Here is a 25446-nt window from a genome sequence, read left to right as displayed (position 1 = left end):
GAGGTGACTGAGTGTGTGTCCTCCAGCACTTGGCTCATTAGATGGAGGTGACTGAGTGTGTGTCCTCCAGCGCTTGGCTCATTAGATGGAGGTGATGGAGCGTGTGTGTTCTCCAGCGCTTGGCTCATTAGATGGACGTGACTGAGCATGTGTGTTCTCCAGCACTCGGCTCATTAGATGGAGGTGACTGAGCGTGTGTGTCGTCCAGCACTCGGCTCATTTGATGGAGGTGACTGAGGGTGTGTTCTCCAGCACTCAGCTCATTAGATGGAGGTGACTGAGCATGTGTTCTCCAGCACTCGGCTCATTAGATGGAGGTGACTGAGCGTGTGTGTCGTCCAGCACTCGGCTCATTTGATGGAGGTGACTGAGGGTGTGTTCTCCAGCACTCAGCTCATTAGATGGAGGTGACTGAGCATGTGTTCTCCAGCACTTGGCTCATTAGATGGAGGTGACGGAGCGTGTGTGTTCTGCAGCACTCGGCTCATTAGATGGAGGTGACGGAGCGTGTGTGTTCTCCAGCACTCGGCTCATTAGATGGAGGTGACGGAGCGTGTGTGTCTTCCAGCACTCGGCTCGTTAGATGGAGGTGACTGAGCGTGTCCTCCAGCACTCGGCTCATTAGATGGAGGTGACTGAGCGTGTGTGTCCTCCTGCACTCGGCTCATTAGATGGAGGTGACTGAGCGTGTGTCCTCCAGCGCTTGGCTCATTAGATGGAGGTGACTGAGCGTGTGTCCTCCAGCGCTTGGCTCGTTAGATGGAGGTGACTGAGCGTGTGTCCTCCAGCACTCGGCTCGTTAGATGGAGGTGACTGAGCGTGTGTGTCCTCCTGCACTCGGCTCATTAGGTGGAGGTGACTGGACGTGTGTCCTCCAGCACTCGGCTCAATAGGTGGAGGTGACTGAGCGTGTGTGTCGTTCAGCACTCGGCTCATTAGATGGAGGTGACTGAGCGTGTGTCCTCCAGCACTCGGCTCATTAGATGGAGGTGACTGAGCGTGTGTGTCCTCCAGCACTCGGCTCATTAGATGGAGGTGACTGAGTGTGTGTGTCCTCCAGCGCTTGGCTCATTAGATGGAGGTGACCGGACATGTGTCTGCCAGCACTTGAGTCATTAGGTGGAGGGGACTGATAAGACTCGGCGATCCCCCGAAAATGTAATTGAACACTGGGTTCCTAGAGGAGTGGCCACAATACTAAGTACACAATGGAATTGGAAATCTTGTCACACTTTCCACACTTCAGTTGACAAGGGGGCATGGATTACAGAATGACATTACTCAAAAACTTAGGTGCAAAAATGGGCAGGGTAAAATCAACCAGAAGTGAGTAAATGTGCGACAAATTTATTATATATCCTCAAAACTTGCCAGTCTTCATATAGGACAGGAACAGATTAGTAAATCTCCCCCAGTATTTCCCCTTAGAGAAGGTCGCTGCTCCCATCACTCTGCCACACAGTGGGAAAAGTGGAGAACTTGGTGCACGGCGCCCTCTTGTGGACACTTATAGTACAAGGCCATGTTTTACCACACACCAAATCCTAATTCCTGCCCCCACTGTAGAAGTATGATATAAGGCCAATATGGAGAAATATTTCTTCCATCTCTGTCAGGTAATCCACAATCTGCATTTTTTTTTACAAAGGAGAAAAAGGAAATCTGTGCCGAGAATTTTAAGACTGTGACACAAACTAAGACTTCATTATACCAATGAGTGGGGGTCTGTAGAGGGAGCAGGAGGGGAATCCTGAAGCTTGGTCTGCTCACCTTACCCATCCTCAGTCACAAAAATTAAAGAATGCAGAAAGCGACAATTGTGTAAATGTATTTATTGTATTTGCTAAACTGATCTGTGCAAAATGCCTCCTGCACCAGAACTGGACAGCCGGAGGCGAGGGCAAGAGACGATGTGCGGCTGGCGGGCGGCCGCCTGTTTATTGCATGTCAGGGCAACATGAAGCAGCATAAATAACTCATCTCAGACAGAATATATAGGAAATGTCAGCAGTGATCCGGGAGCAAATCACCGGCGGCAAGAGGGCGATCCAAAAGAGAATGCCCTCCCCGTCTTCATGTGCCCTCTATGCCGGGGAGGGGTAAGTGACACGGTTAGGAGAAGATGAAGAGATAAATAAATAAAATAATGCATATCAGTAAAAAAACAAACCCACACAATCTGTGCATTTATGTCGCCATATATAAACACTCTCTGAATGTCACAAGGTAATACTGATGAGGAAAACCCCACACAACTCCATAACACTGCGGCCGAGCACAAGAAGAATTAAAAATATAGAATCTGCTTTTATCTTTCCTGTAACAGCAAATAAAGGACGAGGCAGCGAGAAAGCAAATGCCCAGAAAATGTAACAGACGGAGAAATGGCAACGACTCTCCCCAGGATCCTGCGACCTCTGAACGGCTCGGGAAGCGGCTCCATGGCAAGTAAATAGGACAGCTTGACAATAAGCCGTGCGGTATTCACCGTCACCTCTCTCCTATGAAAGGCTGTAACGAGTCTTATAGCATTTACATAAATAGAGATACTCTAATATATGACCCGACGCTCCGGGCGGTGGTGGAGATCAGGGCGCGCCGCTCCGTGCACAGTTGTGGCAGATCTCTGGGGTTGGGCTACGTGGCTGGGGATTGGGGGTCAGATGTTGATCCCTTTGATGAGGGAGCTCTCCAGGGTTATATTGAACTCTTGCAGCGTCTGCAGGACGCGGATTAGCGAGTTGACGAGGGTGTGGTCCTTTATTAACGCCGTGTCCTCATACATCTGTGCTATGATGGGGCAGTCGGCCAGGAGGGCGATCCAGTGGTGCAAGTGATGATCCCTGCAGAAAGTGGCAGGAGAAATGAGAAGAAAACAGATCACTATACACAACTGAAAAAGGTTTAAGAAAAGTGTTGAAGTCACAAAGCAGAGCATATACAAACCCATCTTGAGTTAAATATTACTATTTAGCCCCTCACTAAATATTGGACCCATCTTTGAGTTCACAAACATACAGAAAAACCAAAAACACATATGAACCCAACATTTTTTTTTTCAAAAATACAATAATCTTTATTTATTAAAAAATACATACATCACAAACAGTAAAAAGGTGGGAAACCCAAAGGAAGATAACACCACCCACATACCCTCTATTAGGAAGTAAGCAAAAAATTCAAGGCATGCCGCTGCCATATGTCTAACCACAAGACATTGCGCTGAATAGGGAGGCACAGAAATCACGAGATTACGGTGACCACTAAACAACACTAAAAATTCTTTATCTGCTGAACGCCGAAACGTACGTAGGGGCTGATGTCACCACCCGCTGGAGGTACGCTCTTTGTTGCACTCTGACACTGTATTTAATTTTATTGTTGTTTAGTGGTCACCTTAATCTCGTGATTTCTGTGCCTCCCTATTCAGCGCAATGTCTTGTGGTTAGACTTATGGCAGCCGCATGCCTCGAATTTTTTGCTTACTTCCTAATAGAGGGAATGTGGGTGGTGTTATCTTCCTTTGGGTGTCGCAACCTTTTTAATGTTTATGTGATGTATTTTTTACTAAATAAAGATTATTGTATTTTTGAAAGCAAAATTATTGGGTTCATATGTGTGTTTCCGTTTTTTTTTACAACTGAAAAATGGTGTAGTGTCTACATACATAACCAACTTCAAACACAAGTTCATCACACGACCGGCCGAAATAAACGATGAAAGCGGTTTAATTTGTATAATGGAAAGGTCTCCAAGACTTTGTCATCTCATCAACATTTTCAGAAGTTTCCTTCACAGTCCGCAGATATCACCCAGCAATTCTGTACCCAGGCATTCAGCTCTGCCAGCAGCATATAAGCAAAACAGATTCCCTTTCACTTACAGCAAGCAGAGGTCTTGCATCTCAGTCACAGATTACCAGCTACCACACTATGCCATCTACATCCCACTGACCGAGCCCCGACGATACTACAGACACTGAATTGGAACTTTCTGCAATGATATAAAGATATCTTAACTATTCTCCAAGCAGGCAGCAAAGCGTGGCACTAAACATAAGAGTTAAGAACGCCCAGAATATGTAGATATTCAGAACAGACACCATCCATCAGACTATAGGGCATCCCCACATTATTCACCATCCATCAGACTATAGGACATCCCCACATTATTCTCCATCCATCAGACTATAGGACATCCTCACATTATTCTCCATCCATCAGACTATAGGACATCCCCACATTATTCACCACCCATCAGACTATAGGACATCCTCACATTATTCACCATCCATCAGACTATAGGACATCCTCACATTATTCTCCATCCATCAGACTATAGGACATCCTCACATTATTCACCATCCATCAGACTATAGGGCATCCCCACATTATTCTCCATCCATCAGACTATAGGACATCCTCACATTATTCACCATCCATCAGACTATAGGACATCCTCACATTATTCTCCATCCATCAGACTATAGGACATCCTCACATTATTCACCCTCCATCAGACTATAGGACATCCCCACATTATTCACCACCCATCAGACTATAGGACATCCTCACATTATTCACCATCCATCAGACTATAGGACATCCTCACATTATTCACCCTCCATCAGACTATAGGACATCCCCACATTATTCTCCATCCATCAGACTATAGGACATCCTCACATTATTCACCACCCATCAGACTATAGGACATCCCCACATTATTCTCCATCCATCAGACTATAGGACATCCTCACATTATTCACCACCCATCAGACTATAGGGCATCCCCACATTATTCTCCATCCATCAGACTATAGGACATCCTCACATTATTCACCATCCATCAGACTATAGGACATCCTCACATTATTCTCCATCCATCAGACTATAGGACATCCTCACATTATTCACCCTCCATCAGACTATAGGACATCCCCACATTATTCACCATCCATCAGACTATAGGACATCCTCACATTATTCTCCATCCATCAGACTATAGGACATCCTCACATTATTCTCCATCCATCAGACTATAGGACATCCTCACATTATTCACCATCCATCAGACTATAGGGCATCCCCACATTATTCTCCATCCATCAGACTATAGGACATCCTCACATTATTCACCATCCATCAGACTATAGGGCATCCCCACATTATTCTCCATCCATCAGACTATAGGACATCCTCACATTATTCACCATCCATCAGACTATAGGGCATCCTCACATTCTCCACCCATCAGACTATAGGACATCCCCACATTATTCTCCACCCATCAGACTATAGGACATCCTCACATTATTCACCATCCATCAGACTATAGGACATCCCCACATTATTCTCCATTCATCAGACTATAGGGCATCCCCACATTATTCTCCATCCATCAGACTATTATTATTATTATTATTATTATTATTATTTATTGTTATAGCGCCATTTATTCCATGGCGCTTTACATGTGAGGAGGGGTATACATAAAAACAAGTACAATAATCTTAAACAATACAAGTCATAACTGGTACAGGAGGAGAGAGGACCCTGCCCGCGAGGGCTCACAATCTTCAAGGGATGGGTGATAATACAGTAGGCGAGGGTAGAGCTGGTCGTGCAGCGGTTTGGTCGATCGGTGGTTACTGCAGGTTATAGGCTTGTCGGAAGAGGTGGGTCTTCAGGCTCTTTTTGAAGGTTTCGATGGTAGGTGAGAGTCTGATATGTTGTGGTAGAGAGTTCCAGAGTAGGGGTGATGCGCGAGAGAAATCTTGTATGCGATTGTGGGAAGAGGAGATAAGAGGGGAGTAGAGAAGGAGATCTTGTGAGGATCGGAGGTTGCGTGCAGGAAAGTACCGGGAGACGAGGTCACAGATGTATGGAGGAGACAAGTTGTGGATGGCTTTGTATGTCATGGTTAGGGTTTTGTAATGGAGTCTCTGGGCAATTGGGAGCCAGTGAAGGGATTGACAGAGGGGAGAAGCTGGGGAATAGCGGGGGGACAGGTGGATTAGTCGGGCAGCAGAGTTTAGAATAGATTGGAGGGGTGCGAGAGTGTTTGAGGGGAGGCCGCAGAGCATGAGGTTGCAGTAGTCAAGGCGAGAGATGATGAGGGCATGGACTAGGGTTTTTGCAGATTCTTGGGTGAGGAATGAACGGATGCGTGAAATATTTTTGAGTTGAAGTCGGCAGGAAGTGGAAAGGGTTTGGATATGTGGTTTGAAGGAGAGATCAGCGTCAAGGATTACTCCGAGGCAGCGAGCTTGTGGGACTGGGGAGAGTGGGCAGTCATTTACTGTAATTGATAGGTTCGTAGGGGGGGTCACGTGAGATGGGGGAAAGATGATGAATTCTGTTTTGTCCATGTTGAGTTTCAGATATCTAGTGGAGAAGAAGGATGAAATAGTGGACAGACATTGAGGGATTCTGGTTAGTAGGGAGGTGATATCTGGTCCAGAGATGTAGATCTGTGTGTCATCAGCATAAAGATGATACTGAAAGCCATGAGATTCTATGAGCTGTCCCAGGCCAAAGGTGTAAATAGAGAACAGCAGGGGCCCTAGGACTGAACCTTGTGGGACTCCGACAGATAGGGAGCGAGGTGAGGAGGTGGTGTGCGAATGGGAGACGCTGAATGTCCGGTCTGTTAGGTATGATGAGATCCAGGAGAGGGTCAAGTCTGTGATGCCGAGGGATGAGAGGGTCTGTAATAATAGGGAATGGTCCACTGTGTCAAAGGCAGCCGACAGGTCTAGGAGGAGGAGGACAGAGTAGTGTCGCTTGCTCTTGGCAGTTAAGAGGTCATTGGTGACCTTAGTAAGGGCAGTTTCAGTGGAGTGGTGTGACCGGAAGCCAGATTGTAAGCGGTCGAAGAGGGAGCAAGAAGAGAGATGGGAGGACAGTTCAAGGTAGACGTGTTGTTCCAGTAGCTTGGAGGCGTATGGGAGAAGTGATATAGGGCGATAGCTAGATACAGAGGATGGGTCAAGAGAGGGCTTTTTGAGGATAGGTGTGATGGAGGCATGTTTAAAGCTTGAGGGGAAAACACCAGTTGTTAGTGATAGGTTGAAGAGATGGGTTAGGGTTGGGATGAAGACTGTGGTGAGGTTTGGGATGAAGTGGGATGGGATCGGGTCGAGTGCACAGGTGGTGAGATGTGATCTTGAGAGTAGAGTGGAGAGTCGATCTTCTGTAATGGTGGAGAAGTTGGTTTTGAAGGTGGAGGGCTGGGAAGTCGGGAGGAAGGGCTCTGGGGGTTGTTGACCAAAACTGTCCCTGATGTTATCAATTTTCTGCTTGAAAAATGAGGCAAAGTCTTCAGCTGAGATGAGTGGGGAGGGAGGAGGTGCTGGGGGGCGGAGGAGAGAATTGAAGGTGTTGAATAACTGTTTAGGGTTGTGAGACAGGGAGGATATGAGAGATGAGAAGTAGGTTTGTTTAGCTGTGGCGAGTGTGGTCTTGAAAGTAGTGAGGGACTGTTTGAATGCGATGAAATGCTCGTTGGAGTGGGATCTTTTCCATCTGCGCTCAGCAGCCCTGGAAGCTCGCCTCAGCTCTTTGGTCAGGCTGGTGTGCCAGGGCTGTCTGTTGATTTTGCGAGTTTTGGTATGTGTAAGTGGGGCAGCGGATTCCAAAGCTACAGCTATTGTGGTGTTATATAGAGCGGCAGCGTCATCCGCATTGTGTAAGGAACTTATATCTGTAAGAGGGAGGAGGGATTCGGAGAATGAGTGTAGGTCAAGGTGTTTAAGATTCCTGCGAGGGTGTGAAAGTTTGTGGGGTGGGGATTGTAGACATGGAGTGAAGAGGGAAGAGAATGTGAGCAGGTTGTGGTCAGAGAGAGGAAGAGGTGAGTTAGAGAGGTTAGATAGGGAGCAGAGGTGGGTGAAGATGAGGTCCAGTGTGTGGCCATCTTTGTGGGTGGCTGTAGAAGACCATTGAGTGAGGCCGAAGGAGGAAGTGAGAGATAGAAGTTTAGTGGCAGCTGAGAGGGAAGTGTCAATGGGGATGTTGAAGTCGCCCATGATGATAGTAGGGATGTCCGCGGAAAGGAAATGAAGTAACCAGGTGGTGAAGTGGTCAAAGAAGGTGGTGGCTGGCCCTGGGGGGCGGTAGATGACAGCCAGTTGGAGGTTGGAGGGGGAGTAGATGCGCACAGAGTGCACCTCAAAGGAAGGGAGGGTAACAGAGGGTGGCAGTGGGATTGGGGTGAAGGAGCAGGTATCTGACAGGAGAAAACCAACTCCTCCACCATGTTTGCTGCTGGGGCGGGGGGTGTGAGAAAGGTGGAAGCCGCCATACGAAAGTGCAGCAGGAGAGGCTGTGTCAGAAGGGGTGAGCCAGGTTTCGGTGATGGCGAGGAAGGAGAGTTTGGTAGTAACAAAAAGATCATGGATGTAGGAAAGCTTGTTGCAGACTATAGGACATCCTCACATTCTCCACCCATCAGACTATAGGACATCCTCACATTATTCTCCACCCATCAGACTATAGGACATCCCCACATTATTCTCCATCCATCAGACTATAGGGCATCCCCACATTATTCACCACCCATCAGACTATAGGACATCCTCACATTATTCACCATCCATCAGACTATAGGACATCCCCACATTATTCTCCATCCATCAGACTATAGGACATCCTCACATTATTCACCATCCATCAGACTATAGGACATCCTCACATTATTCTCCATCCATCAGACTATAGGACATCCCCACATTATTCACCATCCATCAGACTATAGGGCATCCCCACATTATTCTCCATCCATCAGACTATAGGACATCCTCACATTATTCTCCATCCATCAGACTATAGGACATCCCCACATTATTCACCATCCATCAGACTATAGGACATCCCCACATTATTCTCCATCCATCAGACTATAGGGCATCCCCACATTATTCACCACCCATCAGACTATAGGACATCCCCACATTATTCTCCATCCATCAGACTATAGGACATCCTCACATTATTCACCATCCATCAGACTATAGGACATCCTCACATTATTCTCCATCCATCAGACTATAGGACATCCCCACATTATTCACCATCCATCAGACTATAGGACATCCCCACATTATTCACCATCCATCAGACTATAGGACATCCCCACATTATTCACCATCCATCAGACTATAGGGCATCCCCACATTATTCACCATCCATCAGACTATAGGGCATCCCCACATTATTCACCATCCATCAGACTATAGGGCATCCTCACATTATTCTCCACCCATCAGACTATAGGACATCCCCACATTATTCACCATCCATCAGACTATAGGACATCCCCACATTATTCACCATCCATCAGACTATAGGGCATCCCCACATTATTCTCCATCCATCAGACTATAGGGCATCCCCACATTATTCTCCATCCATCAGACTATAGGACATCCCCACATTATTCACCATCCATCAGACTATAGGGCATCCCCACATTATTCTCCACCCATCAGACTATAGGACATCCTCACATTATTCACCACCCATCAGACTATAGGACATCCTCCCATTATTCACCATCCATCAGACTATAGGACATCCCCACATTATTCACCATCCATCAGACTATAGGACATCCCCACATTATTCACCATCCATCAGACTATAGGACATCCTCCCATTATTCACCACCCATCAGACTATAGGACATCCTCCCATTATTCACCATCCATCAGACTATAGGGCATCCTCACATTATTCTCCATCCATCAGACTATAGGACATCCTCACATTATTCACCATCCATCAGACTATAGGACATCCTCACATTATTCTCCATCCATCAGACTATAGGACATCCCCACATTATTCTCCATCCATCAGACTATAGGGCATCCTCACATTATTCACCCTCCATCAGACTATAGGGCATCCTCACATTATTCACCACCCATCAGACTATAGGACATCCTCACATTATTCACCATCCATCAGACTATAGGACATTCTCACATTATTCACCATCCATCAGACTATAGGACATCCTCCCATTATTCACCATCCATCAGACTATAGGGCATCCTCACATTATTCACCATCCATCAGACTATAGGGCATCCCCACATTATTCACCATCCATCAGACTATAGGGCATCCTCACATTATTCACCACCCATCAGACTATAGGACATCCTCCCATTATTCACCATCCATCAGACTATAGGACATCCCCACATTATTCACCATCCATCAGACTATAGGACATCCTCACATTATTCACCCTCCATCAGACTATAGGACATCCTCACATTATTCTCCATCCATCAGACTATAGGACATCCCCACATTATTCTCCATCCATCAGACTATAGGACATCCTCACATTATTCACCATCCATCAGACTATAGGGCATCCTCACATTATTCACCATCCATCAGACTATAGGACATCCTCACATTATTCACCATCCATCAGACTATAGGGCATCCTCACATTATTCACCATCCATCAGACTATAGGACATCCTCACATTATTCACCATCCATCAGACTATAGGGCATCCTCACATTATTCACCATCCATCAGACTATAGGACATCCCCACATTATTCACCCTCCATCAGACTATAGGGCATCCTCACATTATTCACCATCCATCAGACTATAGGACATCCTCACATTATTCACCATCCATCAGACTATAGGGCATCCTCACATTATTCACCATCCATCAGACTATAGGACATCCTCACATTATTCACCATCCATCAGACTATAGGACATCCTCACATTATTCACCATCCATCAGACTATAGGGCATCCTCACATTATTCACCATCCATCAGACTATAGGGCATCCTCACATTATTCACCATCCATCAGACTATAGGACATCCCCACATTATTCACCATCCATCAGACTATAGGACATCCCCACATTATTCACCATCCATCAGACTATAGGACATCCTCACATTATTCACCATCCATCAGACTATAGGACATCCTCACATTATTCACCATCCATCAGACTATAGGACATCCTCACATTATTCACCATCCATCAGACTATAGGACATCCTCACATTATTCACCATCCATCAGACTATAGGACATCCTCACATTATTCACCATCCATCAGACTATAGGACATCCCCACATTATTCACCATCCATCAGACTATAGGACATCCCCACATTATTCACCATCCATCAGACTATAGGACATCCTCACATTATTCACCATCCATCAGACTATAGGGCATCCTCACATTATTCACCATCCATCAGACTATAGGGCATCCTCACATTATTCACCATCCATCAGACTATAGGACATCCCCACATTATTCACCATCCATCAGACTATAGGACATCCCCACATTATTCACCATCCATCAGACTATAGGACATCCTCACATTATTCACCATCCATCAGACTATAGGACATCCTCACATTATTCACCATCCATCAGACTATAGGACATCCTCACATTATTCTCCATCCATCAGACTATAGGACATCCTCACATTATTCACCATCCATCAGACTATAGGACATCCTCACATTATTCACCATCCATCAGACTATAGGGCATCCTCACATTATTCACCATCCATCAGACTATAGGACATCCTCACATTATTCACCATCCATCAGACTATAGGACATCCTCACATTATTCACCATCCATCAGACTATAGGACATCCCCACATTATTCACCATCCATCAGACTATAGGACATCCCCACATTATTCACCATCCATCAGACTATAGGACATCCTCACATTATTCACCATCCATCAGACTATAGGACATCCTCACATTATTCACCATCCATCAGACTATAGGACATCCTCACATTATTCACCATCCATCAGACTATAGGACATCCTCACATTATTCACCATCCATCAGACTATAGGACATCCCCACATTATTCACCATCCATCAGACTATAGGACATCCTCACATTATTCACCATCCATCAGACTATAGGACATCCTCACATTATTCACCATCCATCAGACTATAGGGCATCCTCACATTATTCACCATCCATCAGACTATAGGACATCCTCACATTATTCACCATCCATCAGACTATAGGGCATCCTCACATTATTCACCATCCATCAGACTATAGGACATCCTCACATTATTCACCACCCATCAGACTATAGGACATCCTCACATTATTCACCATCCATCAGACTATAGGACATCCTCACATTATTCACCATCCATCAGACTATAGGACATCCCCACATTATTCACCATCCATCAGACTATAGGACATCCTCACATTATTCACCATCCATCAGACTATAGGACATCCTCACATTATTCACCATCCATCAGACTATAGGACATCCCCACATTATTCACCATCCATCAGACTATAGGACATCCTCACATTATTCACCATCCATCAGACTATAGGACATCCTCACATTATTCACCATCCATCAGACTATAGGACATCCTCACATTATTCACCATCCATCAGACTATAGGACATCCCCACATTATTCACCATCCATCAGACTATAGGACATCCTCACATTATTCACCATCCATCAGACTATAGGACATCCTCACATTATTCACCATCCATCAGACTATAGGACATCCTCACATTATTCACCATCCATCAGACTATAGGACATCCTCACATTATTCACCATCCATCAGACTATAGGGCATCCCCACATTATTCACCATCCATCAGACTATAGGACATCCTCACATTATTCACCATCCATCAGACTATAGGACATCCTCACATTATTCACCATCCATCAGACTATAGGACATCCTCACATTATTCACCATCCATCAGACTATAGGACATCCTCACATTATTCTCCATCCATCAGACTATAGGACATCCTCACATTATTCACCATCCATCAGACTATAGGACATCCTCACATTATTCACCATCCATCAGACTATAGGGCATCCTCACATTATTCACCATCCATCAGACTATAGGACATCCTCACATTATTCACCATCCATCAGACTATAGGACATCCTCACATTATTCACCATCCATCAGACTATAGGACATCCTCACATTATTCACCATCCATCAGACTATAGGACATCCCCACATTATTCACCATCCATCAGACTATAGGACATCCTCACATTATTCACCATCCATCAGACTATAGGACATCCTCACATTATTCACCATCCATCAGACTATAGGACATCCCCACATTATTCACCATCCATCAGACTATAGGACATCCTCACATTATTCACCATCCATCAGACTATAGGACATCCTCACATTATTCACCATCCATCAGACTATAGGACATCCTCACATTATTCACCATCCATCAGACTATAGGACATCCCCACATTATTCACCATCCATCAGACTATAGGACATCCTCACATTATTCACCATCCATCAGACTATAGGACATCCTCACATTATTCACCATCCATCAGACTATAGGACATCCTCACATTATTCACCATCCATCAGACTATAGGACATCCTCACATTATTCACCATCCATCAGACTATAGGGCATCCCCACATTATTCACCATCCATCAGACTATAGGACATCCCCACATTATTCACCATCCATCAGACTATAGGACATCCTCACATTATTCACCATCCATCAGACTATAGGACATCCTCACATTATTCACCATCCATCAGACTATAGGACATCCTAAGTCGCACTCCAGTTTAGCTTACCCCTGCCGAAAAGGGCACAGTTGGCGAGATGGGGGGTAAGACGTCCAGTGAGTGTTTTGTGCCTCTGCTTTCCACAGATCTCTCGTCATGACTTAGACGAGCTGTGTTGTTCCTTAGGACAGAGATCTTTCCCCCAGTCAGCGACTGGAGTGATATTTCTACCGTGGGGCACAGAGATGCACAAAGCTCGGCAGCGCTCCTGATTCACTAAGAGGTGAGCGCCACAAATCAGGAGCGGCAGACTCTTACACACCCTTGATGCGTCGGGGCCTTTATATTGCTGCAGTCTTGGCGCCTTTTAATCATTACTTACCTATGGGCAGAGCCGCTGCCTCGCTCGTTAGAAGAGGGATGGATCGTAGCTTTATTTTTAGGATGCAAATTATTTTCATGAGCTCTTATTACTTAGTTTATTTTAGGGAGGTGGAACAAACAGAAAAAGCAGCAATTCATATTTTTTTTTACAAACTTATCTGGTTCCTCCTTCAGAACGTTGCAGAGCATCATGCACATGGCAGGGTATAAGGGGCTCAGTCCGCGGAAAGTCAGAAAGTAATGACATTAAGCAATCACAGGGGTTATTGAAAGCTATTCATGAGCCGGATAATAGCAGGTTTTGGCCCCAGTAGCCCCCAATAAGTAATGAGGTGGGGTACGGCATTAATTGCATAGCTGCTGCAATCACTGTGCCTCGGTAAGGGCAGCGGTCAGCGCGATGGCCACCTACGTGTGTCTGCTCTACAAATACAGGACTAGTACCTTAATAGGATGCCTCATACAGTATTCCTCCTGCTCTGCACTCCATTTGTCCAAAAACGGACAGAACCAAAGAACGTCACCAGCCCGCCTTCCCCTATGGCAGTAATTGACGGCAGCGTGCACTCACCGGGCCCCCAGACACACAAACATCTGGAACTTTCCGTCTTTGCCGATGTTCCTGGGCGTGCCGTTTATGGCGGTGATGAAGCGGCTGAAGTTGCGGACTCGTTTCTGCCAGTCCTCCCCCGCCGCCGTGTCACTCGCTTCCAGCGCACCGTAATGTGCTTGTGCTTTTTCTACGGATTACACGATTAGATGCCAACAGTCACCGAGAAAAATGCTAATGTGCTGGAGCCCAGGCCGCCACCGCCGCCTTGTCCCTACCTAAGAAGTCCCAGATGAAGATGCTCTTGAAGAGTCGAGGGGACTTGAATCCGTGCTGGAAAACTTGCTCCAACGCTGCGACCAAACCACACTCCCCGCACAGCAACAGCGTCAGGCTGCCCCTCTACAAGACAGAAGCAGAGCAATACCGGCGCTTGTCATCCCCGATCAGCCACGCCATGTCAGTACCGGGGGACGTCACCAATCCACCATACCTCTTTCTCCGGCTTGTGAAAATGCTTGACGATGCCGTTCACTGCCTCTCCTATAGCCTCCTGGATCTGCCCCGTGTTCAACTCTGCAAGGAAGACGATAGATGACCAACATGAAATAATAGAGGGCAGACAGTTTGGTATCACCAGCAGGGGGCGCTCTCTAACATCAAACTATATAATAAGGGGCACTTACTGGGTCTGCTATTGGGGGATATGGCCACAAGTCTCCGGATCATGCCCGGGGAGTGCTGCAGAGGAGGTGTCCGGCAGGGTCTTTCTTCATTATCCGGAGTAGACGTCAGAAGATCTCCAACCAGAACCCTCTCCAGACTCCCATCATCCATCCCTTTCCCCAACCATCGACCGCACGGAAACCTGTAAGAAGAAAAAAAATTCTAGAAGAGAAAAAATGGCTTTATTAATGTACTACTCTTTAGGTGGATTATACTCTACTCACATCTAGAGCTGCATTCAAAATTCTGCAGGCTTCCAGATAGCCAAGGCTGCAGAGGCTGACAACTCTCTGCTGCCCCTGCTGGTCTAGTGTGTAATTACACATGCAATGATGTAATGCATTGTAGGAGATGTAGTGTCTACAATACGCACAACAGTAAAAACGACGTCTCCCATCAAGTGATGCATCCGACTATGAACGCTCAGCTGCACATCGCAGCGCTGACCTCTAGGTGGCAGCCAATAAGGCAGCGAATGCAGCTCTGGAAGTGCCGTACACAATGTAAAGTGCGACCAGTACTGGCCGCCCGGCCCTCACTTGTACGTGTGGCCAGTGATCTCGTTCCGGACCATGACATGCTCCACCAGCCACTTGGCGTACAGCCCAGAGTTGTCGTGTCCGATCTGCACGGTTGTCAGCTTGCCCAGGTTTTGGCACTGTGCGGGGAGACAAGAGGCGCGGGGTAACATCATCGCTGTGATATGGAAGGTAGATGACAGCAAGCACCAGGCAGAGGAAGAGTGATCTGGAGCTCCTAAACGAGCCGGACTCAGCAGAGAGCAGCAAGCACGACGGCTCACAATGCCACACACCAGGCGCGAGCTTCAACCTCCGCAACGTCAGCAGCACAAACATCCAACGCACCTCATAGGTCATCTCCAGGATATTCCGGGGAACCTGCAGCACGCCCGTCTCTCCCATCTCTCCCGAGATACAGATCCAGGGGTTGGCAGTAAACATGGAGCCTCCGAGCTTCTTACTGGGAATGATGAGGATGTGATAAGGGATCACTGAGGAGACAGAAAAGAAGGAAACAGATCATCCACCGAGACCATGTATCACCGCGGAGCAGCGGCATTATACTACAGTGCTGAACCCACAACTCTGCAGGCTTCAGCGCAAGAATCTCCGAGCACACACTCCGAGGTCAGCACCTGCCCTTATTATATGCAGTCTGGCATGGAGAACTATTCAGAATAGTGAGCGCAGCTCTGGAGTATAACACAGGATGCAATTCAGGATCAGTAATGTATGTACACAGTGACTGCACCAGCAGAATAGTGAGTGCAGCTCTGGGGTATAATACAGGATGTAACTCAGGATCAGTAATGTAATGTGTGTACACAGTGACTGCACCAGCAGAATAGTGAGTGCAGCTCTGGGGTATAATACAGGATGTAACTCAGGATCAGTAATGTAATGTGTGTACACAGTGACTGCACCAGCAGAATAGTGAGTGCAGCTCTGGGGTATAATGCAGGATGTAACTCGGGATCAGTAATGTAATGTATGTACACAGTGACTGCACCAGCAGAATAGTGAGTGCAGCTCTGGAGTATAATACAGGATGTAACGCAGGATCAGTAATGTAATGTATGTACACAGTGACTGCACCAGCAGAATAGTGAGTGCAGCTCTGGAGTATAATACAGGAGGTAACTCAGGATCAGTAATGTATGTACACAGTGACTGCACCAGCAGAATAGTGAGTGCAGCTGTGGAGTATAATACAGGATGTAAGTCAGGATCAGTAATGTAATGTATGTACACAGTGACTGCACCAGCAGAATAGTGAGTGCGGCTCTGAAGTATAAAACAGGAGGTAACTCAGGATCAGTAATGTAGTGTATGTACACAGTGACTGCACCAGCAGAATAGTGAGTGCAGCTCTGGGGTATAATACAGGATGTAACACAGGATCAGTAATATATGTACACAGTGACTGCACCAGCAGAATAGTGAGTGCAGCTCTGGGGTATAATACAGGAGTTAACTCAGGATCAGTAATGTAGTGTATGTACACAGTGACTGCACCAGCAGAATAGTGAGTGCAGCTCTGGGGTATAATACAGGAGGTAACTCAGGATCAGTAATGTAGTGTATGTACACAGTGACTGCACCAGCAGAATAGTGAGTGCGGCTCTGGAGTATAATGCAGGATGTAACTCAGGATAAGTGATGTAATGTATGTACACAGTGACTGCACCAGCAGAATAGTGAGTGCAGCTCTGGAGTATAATACAGGATGTAACTCAGGATCAGTAATGTAATGTATGTACACAGTGACTGCACCAGCAGAATAGTGAGTGCAGCTCTGGGGTATAATACAGGATGTAACTCAGGATCAGTAATGTAATGTATGTACACAGTGACTGCACCAGCAGAATAGTGAGTGCAGCTCTGGAGTATAATGCAGGATGTAACTCAGGATCAGTAATGTAATGTATGTACACAGTGACTGCACCAGCAGAATAGTGAGTGCAGCTCTGGAGTATAATACAGGATGTAACTCAGGATCAGTGATGTAATGTATGTACACAGTGACTGCACCAGCAGAATAGTGAGTGCAGCTCTGGAGTATAATGCAGGATGTAACTCAGGATCAGTAATGTAATGTATGTACACAGTGACTGCACCAGCAGAATAGTGAGTGCAGCTCTGGGGTATAATACAGGAGGTAACTCAGGATAAGTAATGTAACGTATGTACACAGTGTCTGCACCAGCAGAATAGTGAGTGCAGCTCTGGAGTATAATACAGGATGTAACTCAGGATCAGTGATGTAATGTATGTACACAGTGACTGCACCAGCAGAATAGTGAGTGCAGCTCTGGAGTATAATGCAGGATGTAACTCAGGATCAGTAATGTAATGTATGTACACAGTGACTGCACCAGCAGAATAGTGAGTGCAGCTCTGGGGTATAATACAGGAGGTAACTCAGGATAAGTAATGTAACGTATGTACACAGTGTCTGCACCAGCAGAATAGTGAGCGCAGTTCTGGAGTATAATACAGGATGTAACTCAGGATCAGTAATGTAACGTATGCACACAGTGCCTTCTTAGTTTCTGCAGGTTTATTCTCTGTATTTATAGTGTCGGTCATGCACTTACTTATCGTTGTGAAGACATTAGTGAAGCAGAAGTAATCCACGGCGTTGAAGGACAGGAGATGATACAAGAATTGCTCCTTCTCATCATCACATCGCAGGAAGGCATAACGCTTGTACAATTTTCTACAGAAAAAGCAAAAGATTTTAAAAATATCATTACAAATGCTGAATAGTAACCAAGAATCAGAGCAGCGTGAAGTTTCCTTACTACAGATCCCCGGGACATGGCACTGGGGGTACATAACGTGTGACACATAATAGAGGACACAGACACCTGGGGTACAGGACGCTGGGGACATACTTGGTTAATTCATGATTATGGAGAAGTTGTTTTAAGTGTCTGGATAGAAGTTTCTTCTCCATAGATAATCGGACCCAGGCTCGCGCCTTCCCCACATCAGTCTTGATCTCTCCAATGTTCTGAATGTGCCTGCAAACAAGAAATGACAGGGAACCAGAACAGCAGAAACCCCCCAAATGTACCTCCCTGCATCTCCCCAAATTAACAACCCCTCCAAACACACCTCACTGCATCCCCCCAAATTACCGACCCCTCTGAACATACATCAGCTTCTCACAAAATCAGAATATCATCAAATAGTGAATTTTTTTTTCAGTTCTTCAATATAAAAAGTGACTCTCCTCTGTTCTATAGAGTCATTACACACAGAGTGATCTATTTCACGTGTTTATTTCTGGTAATGTTGATGATTATGGCTTACAGCCAATGAGAACCCAGAAGTCATTATCTCAGGAAATTAGAATAATTAACAATAAACACCTGTACAGGCTCCTAAGCGTTTATAAAGGCCCCTTAGTCTTTTTAGGTAGCTCCACAATCATGGGGAAGACTGCTGACCTGACAGATGTCCAGAAGGCAGTCACTAACACACTCCACAAGGAGGGGAAGCCACAAAAGGTCATTGCTAGAGAAGCCGGCTGTTCACACAGTGCTGTATCCAAGAATATTAATGGGAAGGTGAGTGGAAGGAAAAAGTGTGGTAGAAAAAGGTGCGCAAGCCACCGGGATAACCGCAGCCGGGAAAGGACTGTTAAGAAAAGGCCATTCAGTAATGTGGGGGAGATTCACAAGGAGCGGGCTGCTGCTGGAGTCATTGCTTCACACACAGACGTATCCAGGACATGGGCTACAAGTGTCACATTCCTTGTGTCAGCCACTCATGACCAATAGACAACGCCAGAAGCGTCTTACCGGGGCGAAGGAGAAGAACTGGACTGTTGTCAGTGGTCCGAGGGGTTGTGTTCAGATGAAAGTAAATTTTGCATTTCATTTGGAAATCGCAGTCGCAGAGTCTGGAGGAAAGGCCCCGTTACACATAACGATGTCCCAGCGATCCCCACCAACGATCCGACATGGATGGGATCGCTGGGACATCATTAGGCTGATCGCTGGTGAGCTGTCACATAGACGGCCCCTCCAGAGATCAGGACCAGCGAGCAACCTGGTTTCCAATGTAAACAGCGGGTATCTAAGAGCCGGCGGCTCTTAGATACCTGCTGTTTACATTGGAAACCAGCGTCACTGATCGCTGGTCTGTCGCTGCCACACGCAGCGATGCGCGCTGGCCAGTGGGAGACCAACAAACAAAAAACGGCCCAGGACGATGGAGCGCGATCAGCGATACCCGGCAGGGGGGCCGGGCTGATCCATGTCACACACGGCGATATCGCTGTGTGTGACGGGGCCTGAAGAGTGGAGAGGCCACAATCCAAGCTGCTGGAGGTCTAGTGTGAAGTCTCCACCATCAGTGATGGTTTGGGGAGCCATGTCATCTGCTGGTGTAGGTCCACTGTGTTTTATCAAGACCAAAGTCAGCGCAGCCGTCTACCAGGACATTTTAGAGCTCGCCATGCTTCCCTCTGCCGACAAGCTTTATGGAGCTGGAAATGTCATTCTCCAGCAGGACTTGGCCCCTGTCCACACTGCCAAAAGTACCAATACCTGGAGTACACACAACAGTATCACTGGGCTTGATTGGCAGCAAACTCTCCTGACCTTAACCCCATAGAGAATCTATGGTGTATTGTCAGGAGGAAGATGAGAGACACCAGACCCAACAATGCAGACGAGCTGAAGGCTGCGATCAAAGCAACCTGGGCCTCCATAACCCCTCAGCAGTGCCACAGGCTGATCGCCTCCATGCCACGCCACATTGATGCAGTAACTGATGCAGAAGGAGCCCGACCAAGTACTGAGTGCATTTACTGATCATACATTTCAGTAGGACAACATTTCAGATTTTAAAATCATTTTTCAAGCTGGTGTTATAAAGTATTCTAATTTCCTGAGATAATGACTTTTGGGTTCTCATTGGCTGTAAGCCATAATCATCAACATTACCAGAAATAAACCCGTGACACAGATCACTCTCTGTGTAATGACGCTATAGAATATAGGAGATTCACTGTCTGTATTGGAGAACTGAAATAAATTCACTTTCTGATGATATTCTAATTTTGTGAGACGCACCTGTACCTCCCTGCATTCCCCAAGCTACCGACCCCTCCAAACATACCTCCCTGCATCCCCCCCAAGCTACCAACCCCTCCAAACATCTGCCTGCATCACCCCTAAACTACCGACCCCTACAAATCTACCTCCCTGCACCCCCTACACTCGCCTCCCCATATTTCCTCCTTATCACTTAGGGTACACCTACACTTCACAGCACATTCCAGATCTGCTCCTCCCGAGATCCCCCATAATCACCACCGACGTCACTAATAAGAGAGCACCAGAAAGCTCATCCATAAAACTCACAACATGTCTTGGACCAGTGAGATCTTCATTGGAGCCATCACCGGATTAGGATCGGATCGCCGTCTTTCAGAATCTAAAAACAACTCTGGAAGAGGACAAAGTTATAAAATAAAGAGGTGACCACTGCACCCCACAATTACTACAGGTCAAATAATAGAGAAGTGACCGCAGCAGCCCCACAACTACTACAGGTCATAATAGAGGTGACCCCTGCACCCCCCGATCACTACAGGTCAAATAATAGAGAGGTGACCCCCTGCACCCCACGATCACTACAGGTCATATAATGGAGAGGTGACCCCTGCACCCCACGATCACTACAGGTCATATAATAGAGAGGTGACCCCTGCACCCCACGACCACTACAGGTCATATAATAGAGAGGTGACCCCTGCACCCCACAACCACTACAGGTCATATAATGGAGAGGTGGCCCCTGCACCCCACAACCACTGCAGGTCATATAATGGAGAGGTGACCCCTGCACCCCACGACCACTACAGGTCATATAATAGAGGTGGCCCCTGCACCCCACGACCACTACAGGTCATATAATAGAGGTGGCCCCTGCACCCCACGACCACTACAGGTCATAATAGAGAGGTTTCCCCTGCACCCCACGACCACTACAGGTCATAATAGAGAGGTTTCCCCTGCACCCCACGACCACTACAGGTCATATAATGGAGAGGTGGCCCCTGCACCCCACAACCACTACAGGTCATATAATGGAGAGGTGGCCCCTGCACCCCACGATCACTACAGGTCATATAATAGAGAGGTGGCCCCTGCACCCCACGATCACTACAGGTCATATAATAGAGAGGTGGCCCCTGCACCCCACAACCACTACAGGTCATATAATAGAGAGGTGACCCCTGCACCCCACGACCACTACAGGTCATCTAATGGAGAGGTGACCCCTGCACCCCACAACCACTACAGGTTATATAATAGAGATGTGGCCCATGCACCCCACGATCACTGCAGGTCATATAATGGAGAGGTGACCCCTGCACCCCACGACCACTACAGGTCATATAATGGAGAGGTAGCCCCTGCACCCGACGACCACTACAGGTCATATAATAGAGAGGTGACCCCTGCACCCGATGATCACTACAGGTCATATAATAGAGAGGTGACCCCTGCACCCCACAACCACTACAGGTCATATAATAGAGAGGTGACCCCTGCACCCCACAACCACTACAGGTCATATAATGGAGAGGTGGCCCCTGCACCCCACGATCACTACAGGTCATATAATGGAGAGGTGGTCCCTGCACCCCACGATCACTACAGGTCATATAATGGAGAGGTGGCCCCTGCACCCCACGATCACTACAGGTCATATAATGGAGAGGTGGCCCCTGCACCCGACGATCACTACAGGTCATATAATGGAGAGGTGGCCCCTGCACCCCACGATCACTACAGGTCATATAATGGAGAGGTGGTCCCTGCACCCCACGATCACTACAGGTCATATAATAGAGAGGTGGTCCCTGCACCCCACGATCACTACAGGTCATATAATGGAGAGGTGGCCCCTGCACCCCACGACCACTACAGGTCATATAATAGAGAGGTGGCCCCTGTACCCCACGATCACTACAGGTCATATAATGGAGAGGTGGTCCCTGCACCCCATGACCACTACAGGTCATATAATGGAGAGGTGGTCCCTGCACCCCATGACCACTACAGGTCATATAATAGAGAGGTGGCCCCTGTACCCCACGATCACGACAGGTCATATAATAGAGAGGTGGCCCCTGCACCCCACGACCTCTACAGGTCATATAATAGAGAGGTGGTCCCTGCACCCCACGATCACTACAGGTCATATAATAGAGAGGTGGCCCCTGCACCCCACAACCACTACAGGTCATATAATGGAGAGGTGGCCCCTGCACCCCACAACCACTACAGGTCATATAATGGAGAGGTGGCCCCTGCACCCCACGATCACTGCAGGTCATATAATAGAGAGGTGGCCCCTGCACCCCACAACCACTACAGGTCATATCATGGAGAGGTGGCCCCTGCACCCCACGATCACTGCAGGTCATATAACAGGTGGCCCCCGCACTCCATGATCACTACCCACATGAACGACGGTGACGGACAGAGGTCGGACACTGGGTAGAAGTCTTACTAACCCGTGTGGCCGAGGCTCCCGGCATTCAGTCTCCTCCTACTGTCCTGATAATGTAACAGGTGAGACCACAAGGCCGACTTCCCCTGCGGAACAAACAGAACAGGGTGTGAAGCCTCCGTCAGTCGGGGAGTCACAAAACCTACACAAGTAAGACCCCACCTGCTTCACAAGGAGGCCGTGGCTCCAGATCCGCTCCAGAAGATCGCAGAGGCTGGCGATCAGCGTGTTCTCCTCCACGCCCGTTATACTGACCTCGCCATGGCCCAGCTCCACTGCCTCCCGGCCCATCTTCTCCACCAGCATCCTCTTAGTCTGCAAGAATATAGAAATGTCCACCACCTGCTCAACTACGGTGATGAAGGACAAGTGGACGGGACCTCAGACAATGAAGAATAATGTGAGGGTCATAAGCTGGGTGTAGCGTTATAACGGCTGCGCACCTTATTACGGCACTCCTTCAGCAAACCCTCCACAAACTTCCAATTGGTCTGAGCAATAACAGAGGGAGAAAGGTTGGAGAGTTTAGGCTGCCGAATACTGCTGCCCATATTCCTCGCCTCCTGGATGTACTTCTGTAAGAAAAAGGCCGATATCAGTTACGATGTCTGGAGGTTATAACAGTACTGGAGCGTTATAAGAGAGGCTGATATCAGTCACATATGGTGTAATGTCTGGGGGTTATATCAGTACTGGAGCGTTATAAGAGGAGCTGATATCAGTCACATATGGTGTAATGTCTGGAGGTTATATCAGTACTGGAGCGTTATAAGAGGGGCTGATATCAGTCACATATGGTGTAATGTCTGGGGGTTATATCAGTACTGGAGCGTTATAAGAGAGGCTGATATCAGTCACATATGGTGTAATGTCTGGGGGTTATATCAGTACTGGAGCGTTATAAGAGGGGCTGATATCAGTCACATGGTGTAATGTCTGGAGGTTATATCAGTACTGGAGCGTTATAAGAGGGGCTGATATCAGTCACATATGGTGTAATGTCTGGAGGTTATATCAGTACTGGAGCGTTATAAGAGGGGCTGATATCAGTCACATATGGTGTAATGTCTGGATGTTACGGAGGCTTGTGAAAGTATTCACCCCCTTTGTCATTTTTTGAGTTTTGCTACCTCAGAACCTGGAATTTCATTTTTTTAGGGTTTGTATCAGTTCATGTAGAGGACATGCCGACACCTGTGAACATTTAATTTTCTTTTTATTGTGAAGCAAACAACAAATAGGACAAAAATGCTGAAAGCTTCAGTGTGCATAACTATTCACCCCCCTAAAGTCAGTACTTTGTAGAGCCTCCTTTTGCGGCAATTACAGCTGAACGTTGCTTTGGGTAAGTCTCTGAGCTTTCCACATCTTGAGGAGTTTTGATCATTCCTCAAGAGAAAACTGCTCCAGCTCCTTCAGGTTAGATGTTTCCTCTGGTGAACAGCGATCTTCGCGTCTGACCACAGATTCTCCATTGGACTAAGGTCTGGGCTGTGACTCGGCCGCTCCAGAATATTTCCACGTTTCCCCTTAAACCACTCGAGTGGTGCTTTAGCACAGGGGTGGAGAACCTCAGGCACATGAGTTGTTCACAGCCCTCAATGGTCTTTTATCCGGGCCCCAGGCGGATTCCTCCGTGCATGGGCTGGCAGCTGTATGTTGACGGCCAATTCATTTGTTATTGCTCTGTAAGCACATGTACGCAGTGTTCACTACTGTACGCCCAGGCGCATGCAATGAAAGATTACATCCTGACACCAGTGCCAGAGTCAGGACTTTGAGGGCGGAACTAGAGCACAATTTTTTAGCCCCCGAAGGATTGTATAAATATCCAAACAGCCTGTGGCAGAAAAAATAATATTACCCACCCCCCTTGCTTTAGCAGTATGCTTTGGGTCACTGTCTTGTTGAAAGGTGAACCCAGTCCCAGTCTCAAATCACTGACAGACTGAAACAGGTTTTGTTCCAGAATATTCTGTATTTCTCACCATCCATCTTCCCCTCAACTAGGACAATTTTTCCTGTTCCTGCTGCTGAAAAAACATCGACACAGCATGATGCTGCCACCACCATCATGTTTCACTG

The 25446-nt window shown here is 47.0% G+C and overlaps 1 protein-coding gene across 2 annotated transcripts in view; it reads right to left on the bottom strand.

The window, feature by feature from the left end:
- Positions 1-1817: 1817 nt before the first annotated feature.
- DENND5A (DENN domain containing 5A) overlaps positions 1818-25446 on the bottom strand; it is a 46391-nt gene continuing 22762 nt past the window's right edge. For both annotated transcript variants that reach the window (XM_073545177.1, XM_073545179.1), the window contains 13 exons: positions 23805-23936; positions 23524-23676; positions 23366-23447; positions 21201-21285; positions 18720-18848; positions 18420-18541; positions 16168-16313; positions 15841-15959; positions 15262-15443; positions 15069-15151; positions 14854-14977; positions 14597-14765; positions 1818-2843 (listed from right to left, as the gene is read on the bottom strand). In XM_073545177.1, the coding sequence (XP_073401278.1) occupies positions 2660-2843; positions 14597-14765; positions 14854-14977; positions 15069-15151; positions 15262-15443; positions 15841-15959; positions 16168-16313; positions 18420-18541; positions 18720-18848; positions 21201-21285; positions 23366-23447; positions 23524-23676; positions 23805-23936 (1710 nt within the window). In that variant the 3' untranslated portion in view covers positions 1818-2659. The remainder of the gene's footprint in view (positions 2844-14596; positions 14766-14853; positions 14978-15068; positions 15152-15261; positions 15444-15840; positions 15960-16167; positions 16314-18419; positions 18542-18719; positions 18849-21200; positions 21286-23365; positions 23448-23523; positions 23677-23804; positions 23937-25446) is intronic.

Source organism: Dendrobates tinctorius, unplaced genomic scaffold, assembly GCF_039654945.1.
Source record: "Dendrobates tinctorius isolate UK_male_01 unplaced genomic scaffold, ASM3965494v1 ptg000142l, whole genome shotgun sequence".
NCBI lineage: Eukaryota > Metazoa > Chordata > Amphibia > Anura > Dendrobatidae > Dendrobates > Dendrobates tinctorius.
Note: the sequence above shows the minus strand (reverse complement) of the source record. Positions and strands in the feature narration are given on the sequence as shown.